Source organism: Marmota marmota, unplaced genomic scaffold, assembly GCF_001458135.2.
Source record: "Marmota marmota marmota unplaced genomic scaffold, marMar, whole genome shotgun sequence".
NCBI classification, from domain to species: domain Eukaryota; kingdom Metazoa; phylum Chordata; class Mammalia; order Rodentia; family Sciuridae; genus Marmota; species Marmota marmota.
In genome coordinates, this window is record NW_026000005.1 from 45273642 (window position 1) to 45282968 (window position 9327).

General features: G+C 33.5%; 1 protein-coding gene across 24 annotated transcripts in view; it reads right to left on the reverse strand.

The window, feature by feature from the left end:
- The window catches only part of Trip12 (thyroid hormone receptor interactor 12), a 150864-nt gene that overhangs the window by 36376 nt on the left and 105161 nt on the right, over positions 1 to 9327 (reverse strand). For 8 of the 24 annotated variants that reach the window (XM_048808690.1, XM_048808694.1, XM_048808693.1 and 5 more), the window contains 7 exons: positions 8806 to 8874; positions 8544 to 8709; positions 5655 to 5772; positions 5385 to 5541; positions 3402 to 3555; positions 2052 to 2280; positions 1631 to 1749 (listed from right to left, as the gene is read on the reverse strand). In XM_048808690.1, coding sequence (XP_048664647.1) covers positions 1631 to 1749; positions 2052 to 2280; positions 3402 to 3555; positions 5385 to 5541; positions 5655 to 5772; positions 8544 to 8709; positions 8806 to 8874 — 1012 coding nt within the window. Of the gene's footprint in view, positions 1 to 1630; positions 1750 to 2051; positions 2281 to 3401; positions 3556 to 5381; positions 5542 to 5654; positions 5782 to 8543; positions 8710 to 8805; positions 8875 to 9327 lie in introns of all 24 variants that reach the window. The other 16 variants (XM_048808688.1, XM_048808695.1, XM_048808684.1 and 13 more) reach the window with 7 other exon arrangements.

Below are 9327 nucleotides of genomic sequence, written 5' to 3' on the forward strand. Positions count from 1 at the left end.
AAGAGAGAAGAGAAGAGAAGAGAAGAGAAGAGAAGAGAAGAGAAGAGAAGAGAAGAGAAGAGAAGAGAAGAGAAGAGAAGAGAAGAGAAGAGAGGAAGGAAGGAAAGAAGGAAGGAAGGAAACTGTTCAAAACAAAGAAAAAGCTGGGCATGGTGGCAATGGCCTGTAATCCCTGCAGCTTGGGAGGCTGAGAGAGGAGAATCGCTAGTTCAAAGCCAGCCTCAGCAAAATCGAGGTGAGACTCTGTCTCTAAATACAAAATAGGGCTGGGGATGTGGCTCAGTGGTTAAGTGCCCCTGAGTTCAATCCCTGGTATCCCCCCACCCCCGCCCCAAAAGGAAATCAAACAGTGTTATTTAAATGAAACCTACTTTAATGATGAAAGCCTCTTCCCATTTTGTTCAATACTATTATATTAGGTTATCTATTTCATTCTCAAGATATGAAGAAATTAAGAACACAGTCGAAGAAAAAATGGTCAAAAGAATAGAAAATGAAACTAAATTACTTGAGGGAGAAAATAACTTTTTCCCATGTCTCCATAAGACCTTAATATCCTAAAAGACCAGAAAGGCTTAAAAATTTTTCTGTTAAGAACTTCTTGATCAATTAGGTAATACTGATAGGTTTATCTCTGAAATCTTCATGAAAAAAATGGAAAAGTACCAGATCTACCAGGTTGATTTTGACATTCAAATGGTGCAAACTGAAGAACTAGACAAACTGCATTCTAGAAGACTGTTCCAAGTCTTAAAATATTCCATTATCCACAAAATAAAAAATACATCCTCGGTGGAATGAGATGGACATCATTACCCTAAGTGCATGTATGAAGACACAAATGGTATTACTGTACACTGTATTCAAACAGAGATATGAAAAATTGTGCTCTATATGTGTAACATGAATTGAAATGTGTTCTGACATATATAACAAACTAAAAATTTTTTTAAAAAGAATAAAAAATATATCCTCTGACAAGAATTTTTCTGGTGTGTTAATATGATTCTAAGAAACAGAGCAACGGGTAGGGGTGGGTGAAGCTTCACTGAATTGTACAAGGGGAATTAGGAAGGGGGATGGGAATGGGAAAGACTGTAGAATGAATTGGACATAACTTTCCTATGTTTATATATGAATACATGATTATTTTAACTCCACATCACGTACACGACAAAAATGAGAAGTTTATACTCCACTTATATGTGATATGTCAAAATACATTCTACTGTCATGTATAACTAAAAAGACCAAATAAAAATAAAATAGCTAGAAAACAAAAAACAAAGCAACATTTGACTTTCTGAAGGAATCTTTATGGGTGGTCATATATTACCTCTATGTTAAAAGTCCATAATTGATTTTAAATTTAGTATTTAAGGAAACATTCAACTCATTGAAAAATACTAAGTATTAGTTGACTACATTAAAAAGCATACTACCTGCATTTATATTATATACAAACATTTACAAATACATAAAAGATACTCTACAGGCACTTAAGCTCTAACTATGTAAATATCTGGTATTTTAAAAAGCTCATATTGTCTGTACATTTAAAACTATTTCTACTTAAATACTATCTAGACTGAATGATTGATCATTAATTTATTACAAGGAATGACATTACCTTCTCTTCTGAAGTAAACACTAAAAATATCAGGTAATTTCTGCATTAAAATTTCTGCCATCTGAAGTGCTCCAACTACTATCTTCAGGTCTTGGCTTGATAGCATGGAAGCAATGTGACTAAAAAAAGAAAGTATTCATATATAAAAACTTTGTCTGAACTTGACATTATTTTTGGCCATACTACCTTAAATTTGAGAACAAAATATTTTTGTCATGAAACCACGCCATCATTCTAACATTTTTTCTTAAATTCTTAACTTTTATATTTTATACTTTTTTAATTAAAGTTTTGTATTAATATAGGGCTCCTATGCTCCAGTAATGTACATATTTTTTTCTGTATTCTGATTCTGGAGGTTCCTGAAATTATTTGCAAAGACTTGAATTTCTAAATGTTTTTACTGTTTCCATGAACACACCTTGAAACAGCATGATTTTTCAGAACATCCTTCAGAAGTTCGGCATCCGCAAAATAAATTATTCTAAGAATTGCTCTAAGGCACTTATGTCTGACCGCAGGTCCTGCTGAGGAACTATACACTTCATAAAGAACACCAAATAATGTCTTAATAAAAGACTTAGCCAGTTCCGGATCCTCTTTCATAAGCTGTGCTCGAGCATCATCCTTCTTTAACTCTGAATATCCACCTGTTATTAAAAAAAAAAAAAAAGTACAGTTCTAAAGTGAAAAGATTTCAGAAACACAATACACAACGTAAGTATTTAAGTCAATGCAATTATTTGCTTGAAAATTTTTTCATTGTAGAACATTATTTTCATTGTTGAATTCAACTGTGGTTTACACACTAAAAATAGTACTAGGTCAAAATTTATACACAGGAAACTATCGACTGTTATAGCCAGCTGAAGATAATGAAGTATATATATCACCACACCATATCACTTTATTTAACTAATACATAATTCAGAGAAATACTGGGGAAATTTCAATACTAACAAAATAAAACATTTTTAAGAAATAAGCAGAGTCCAAGAAATGGAAAGTATTTAGCTGAAAGCTAAATAAAATGGATAAACCAGGGGATTTTGTCACACTTTGCTTAGAGGAAAAGAAGTATAGGGAAAAAGTAAATGATGAACCAGGAGTTGGAAAAAGTCTGGTATGTCCAGCCCAATATATCACTTGGCTTTGTAAATAAAATATTATTAGAACAAACCATGCACATTGGTTTGTATATTGTATATGGCTGCTTTGAACTACAAAGACACTGGCCAATATAGAGAATTATGACTTAAAAAGCCTAAAATATTTACTCTCCGACCCATTTCGAAAAAATATTTGCTGACCACTGCAATCTAAACTAGAGCTGAAAAAGCAATGGACTGAATTCCAGGGGAAATTCTGAGAGAAATTCTTAATTAAGGGGTGGGTGCAGGGGATGGGTGGGTGTCAGAAACATGAAAAAAAAAATCACTATCATCTGTTCTCTTCATCAGTGAAGAAGAGAATTTTGTCACGAAGGCATAAAATAAAAACAATAATAAAACTAAAGGAGAGAGTTAATAGGATCGGCCAGTTCTGAGACATCACTGTGAGAAAGACACCAGAGTTAAGTAATATGGTTCATTGATCAATTAAGGAACATAATTTTTAAAAAGCAAAAACAAAACCAAAAAAACCCATAAATTACTCTTAGTAAGTGCCTTAAGCTGAATAAGGATATTTAATGAAACAATTATTTATTATGCAAACACAAAACACTACCTACAGTACAGTATAGCACTATTTTAACACCCAAAGTACTTACTAGTGTTAGTATTGGCTAATGGGTTAGGTTTTCTCTGAATGGCACGTGCTGTTCCCGTGTCCTCATTGATTTGCTGCATAGAATTAAAATCAATAGTATAAACTCGTCCCAGAGTGGACAAGCTTATCTCATCCTCACCGACCTGATGGGCTGCCTGAGAGCAAAGAAAGAGATACCTTGAATATAAACATGGAGAAATTCATTACCTTAAGACACAGTGGGAACCCTCCATACACGTTATCTTACATTTTTTTCCCCCAATCAGGTCTTAGATGATGAGATAACAGAATATGGAAGATTTAATAAGTGTGGATATGACAAAATTCATTTATTCAATAAATCGTTTTAAATTAAACAAAGATATATACCTAAGTTCCTATGAGGCACCCTTAGACATAAATGCATATAAAACTCTAATGAAACATAAAGCCATGTAGCAACACTGACATGAAGATTCCATTTTACCATTTACATTAAAGAAGTTTTTTTGCCCAGTGCTCTACCACTGAGCCATATCCCCAACTTAAAGAAAGCTTTTAAGATATTGCTGAGAGAAAAAAATTTATTGTCCATAATCTTAGAATCCAATTCCTAAATCAGAAAGATTATTTATATAATGAATTCTTTGCAATCCACAATATCCTCCTTTAAAGAAAATGATCCTATACAATTGTCCTCGAGTACACAAAGACGACTTTACATTTAAATGGTACTCTCAGATCCAAAGGAACACAAGTAAAACTAAGAGAGTAATCTCCAAGGTTGCACATAGCAGATGGAACACTGCTTGACTTCAGACAGTCTTACAAGCCACAGATTATTCATTCATTTTTAGAGTTCAATTTAGGCTGGCACTGCAAGACTGAATGTAAGAAAGGACTCTTAGGAAACATGAGAGAGTAAGCTAATAGTGAAGTGCAATTACCAGGAAAATGCTAAACAGAACACTTAAGAGATGAAGACCATTAGCAAGTGTAGTCTGCTTACATTCTAAGGCTAACAATGCACAAAAGAGCAAAGTTCACTTTCACTAATAGCCTCCCTATGAATTTAGATTTCTTCATGAGAGGTTTTGATTTTATAATGTATGTCGATGGTTAAATTTTATTTCAAAAATTCATTTTCAGACACTAACTGGAAAACATCTTTAAAGACAGATGTCTTTTAAAGAAGTGTGATGTTCCAAGAATATTCAAATATGAAAGGCTGAAATTAGAAAATAAAATTTATAGGCATTTTATATATAGAAAATACTAGTGAAGGATACATAACATCTCAATGAAATATTTCAAAGCTGTGGCAAACATTTTGCTGATTTGAGAATTTAAAAAAAATATTTCAGTGTAAACATTAAGTATAGAAATAGAAATGAAATATCAAAATAAATTAGCCAGAAAAAAAAAATCACTGTTGACATTTTGATACTTTCCTTTTGTATTATTCTTCTCTCTCATGAAGTTCCCAAAAGATTCACATAATTTTTATGTATCATATTTTTCATTTAAGTCATCAAAAGCTATCCCATTAATAACCAAATTATAAGTTTACATATATATCATATTTCCTTATCATTCACCCAGGGCTAGATATTTGTTTTCATGTTGTAGCTCTTAAAAAATACTGAGGTACGTAAATCTGTTTGTGGGATATTTCTTTTGAATTGAAGTAAAAGTAAATATGTTTTAGAAGCATGTAGCCTAATTTCTCCAATGTTTCCTTTCAAGAATGAGGAAACTATGGAACAAAGAACTTAAATTACTTGCAACAAGTCAATCAGGTAGTTAGCAGCAGAAGCAGGACTAGAACATCATGTTTTCTGACCTGAACAGAAATGAGGACCTTGTTCTCAGGAGACAAAATGAGAGAATCTTAAGTTAATTCAAAATTGAGCACACCGAAGTATACACACCCACCTCCCATTCCATCCCTACACCCACTATCCACCAAAATAGACATATTTAAATGGTACAATGAAACTACTACCTCAATGATCCGGCTGTCAATCCTGTTATAGGGATGCCAGAGGCCCCGGTCATCTCGCCACTGCCATATCGCACCATCTGTGTTCTGTGCATTTCCCTTCTTCAACATGGTATCAACTGCAAAAATGCCTTCTTTTGGTAAACATGGCATAAGTTCACTGAAAACAAAAAGTGCAATTATTTTAATAAGTAGCTTCCTGAACTATGGGTGAATGTTAGACCTCTAAAATAACCTCACAAACTACAGAATTATTATTAGCCCCATCTTTACCAAATCAGGGATGTCAGTTCATATAGTTCTTGAGGACTCCGTGGAACAAGATCAATTTGCTCTTGACAGCTTCCATTGGAGGCACCACACAGCAGGAAGTGAAGAGTTTCTGCAATGTCTGTGAAACCAGCAAGAAAACACAAAAGCCTATTAAATTAGTTGTAGTACCTAATTTAAGATACAATCAAGTTGGCATGGTGGCACATGCCTATAATCCCAGCAGCTCAGTAGGCAGAAGCAGGAGGACTGAGTTCAAAACCAGCCTTATCAAAAGCAACTGAGACCGTTTCTCTAATAAAATTCAAAATGGAGCTGGGGATGTGGCCCAGTAGTTGACTGCCCCTGAATCCCTGGTACCAAAAAAGAGAAAGGGGGTGTGGGGGATGAATAAATCATTCCCTAGGGGAAAACAATCACATTGTCTTATAAAACAACATAATACAAAAATTAAAGTTAAAAAAAAATCCAAATTAACTACAATAAAAACCTAAGAAGAAATTTTATGTAGATTTTAATCATTTCTTTCTGAGGACTTCACTCTTGAATCCAAACCTTCTAGCTGGGTTCCTAATTGAAATTACATCCATCTAACCTGAGAATGAGAAATTTTTTACTACATTCCTTAAGGAGTACAGCATTTTGTACAAAAGTACACTCAACATACTGACATTCACATACACTGATATATATACCTTTGATTCAAATATAATGAACATGTATGGCAAATAGGATCTAATGTAGCACATGGGAACACTTGGAGCTTCCCTACTAGGATCAGGAAAGCCACTGCCTTATGTGACATTGCTTAGTTATCAACTTCATATAGAGGCTCATTTTAATAATTCTCTACATACGTTTCCATTCCCAGAAGATATTAAATCAGTTTCTGGAAGATGCTGCATGAAAACTGCCCAGGTGCATTGATAATGTGAGTAGAAAGAACTTCCAGTCTCCACAGGTTTAGTCACTCTGTGGACGAAATCTGAGGACAGAGCTGAGTCTCTGTTGGTTGCTAGTGTGTGTTTGTGTTTCTGTAATTATTACAGATATGCAAAAACACACAATTTTGAAAGTGATTAAAATTTCTTAAAAAGGTAGATTTTCTTTTTTCAAGAAATGTGAATTACAGGTGCACACCTGTAATTCCAGTGACTTCAGAGGCCAAAAGTTTAAGGCCAGCCTCAGGAAACTGAGACCCTGTAGCCAAATTTAAGAAAAAAAAAAAAAAAAGCTGGGGTTGGTGCTCAGTAGTAAAGTGCCTCTGGGTTCAATCCCAGTACTCCCCCCAACACACACACACACACACACACACACACAAATTGTGCGTTATCAATTTTTTTAATATTTATTTTTTAGTTGTAGTTGGACACAATATCTTTATTTATTTATTTTTATGTGGTGCTAAGGATAGAACCCAGGGCCTTGCACACGCTAGGCAAGTGTCATCAATTCTTGAATTTTTTTTTTTTTTAAGAAATTGAATGACCAGAAACATAGATAAACAGAAAAAGTCCACATTTCCTCTATGATATCAATATAGAGAAAAAAAATTATGTCTAGCAGCCCACATGATAAATGTGTGCGAAACTTCTTGGGAGTTAAAGAGGTGAAAATATGCATCATGTTAAATTCCAAAATGTTAAAACAAAGTAAAGCAGTAATTTCCCAAACTTGTATGTACCACTATACCACACAACAGCTGCAGATAATTTGTGAAATCGAAGTCATGGAAATTCTGAGCTAATATAAAGTTCAAAGAGCTCCTGGGAACTTTAATAGTAAGAAAAGTGAATTGAGACTATTCGAGAAGGAATTAAATCTTTCTTAGTCTTATTTAGGCCAAGAGCTTGCTGTTCATGACACAGGCAAAACAGTCATCTCTGAAGTACTTTTAGGAAAGACTAATCTTTTCAATTAGTCTCCTCAACAAACACTTGGTCTTTCTATCAAGTTCTGTGCCAATGCACTAATTCACAAGAAATTCAATTACATAAAAACTGAAGTTTCCCCAAAAAGAAAATATTATACTGCTAAATATACTGTCTGAACTAATGTACCAAAAGCAACTTTATCAGTGAATATCATTGCTGACTCCCAAAATAATACCTCAGAGATCAGAATTATGGGTATGAAATTAATCATAATTATAGGTGTTCCAAAAATGTGATCAATACTCTACTAGAAATAAACAAAATATGTTTTCTGAAGTCCCAATCCTCTGACATTAATTTGTGAAATCAAAGGTTTAAGGCAGGAAACAATCAACTGCATGCAATACTAACACAATAAAATTTTATTTCCTGAACACTGGGTAAGGTATGGAAACACAAAATTAGCAAATAAAGTAAAACACTTTGAGCTTTTGAGGGAAGAAAACATTCCAGAATCATATAAGCTGCTGGAAAATATAATATGGGAAAAATGATTTTAGTACCCAAAAATTGAATACAAGTATTTATTGATAAAATAAAACTCAAAATTCTAATGAGAAACTATTGTATGACTCATATTATACAGAAATCAATGATCTTGGGTCAATAGCCCCAAATCACCAAGGATTAATTTTTTAAATATTTTAAGTGACAGTATTAAAATTCTGTGTTAGAAACATTAATATATTGTCCAATATAAATTTTATATACATACACACACCCATCCATATATATGTATGTTCCATGACTCCCTGCTCCATCCCTATGAAATTGAACCCAGGGCCTTGCTCATGCTAAGTGAGTGCTGTACCGTTGAGCTACATCCCCAACCCAATATTTTTCTTCCTTAATATCCTATGCCATTCAAAATCTCTTGTTTGGCTTATGTGGACTTTACTTATCAATGAAAAACAAGTAACTTTTCTTGCTTAAAATGCAGTCATAGAACAGCACTTACTTTGCTTCATAAGTTGAACAGCTAATGTTGGACAGTTGGAACACATCAGAGAAAACATGCGAACTACCATTATAAACATCCCAGAACTTAAAATTGGTGGAGTCACAACCAACAGTTGTTGAACATTTGTAAGCAGATCTTTGGAAGCAACCTGCTGGAGTAAATTCTTCATGAACACAAGAAAAAAAAAAAAAAGGTTAAATTGTGGTTTGATAACTCAACAACTTTAGTAAAGTATGACCAATGACAAAATGCTGATTACCTCCTCATGTTGGAAGTTGTCCACGAGACGTGCAAAACAAAGGCAAGTACTTTCTACTGACTTTTTGTCCTATTTTTTTAAAGAAGAACAATTAAGTTTATCAATTAAAAAAATTTGCATGGTCATACATCATACAAAAAGATAATACACTATATCATCTTTTTTTTTTAACTCCTAATTCTCTGAGGAGACTTCAATTAATAGATATAAGCTATTCAAACATAAATGAGCCTAGGTAAGGTAACGTTGGTACTATCAATTATACTGATTTAACAATTACCCTCATCCATAAAGACCATACTAGATGAAAAGCAAAAACACAGTAAAGGAAGAATAAATATTGAACTTATGTAGTCAAATACCTAAAATAAAGGCTATGTCAATAAATATTTTTAAATATTCCAAATAGAAATATTTAAATATATACACACTAAAAAGGCAGAAATAGTTAAGTCTAAGTTTGTGAACCAGGGGAATGCCAGGACTTGAGCATCTACAAATTCTAAACGGGGGGGGGGGGGG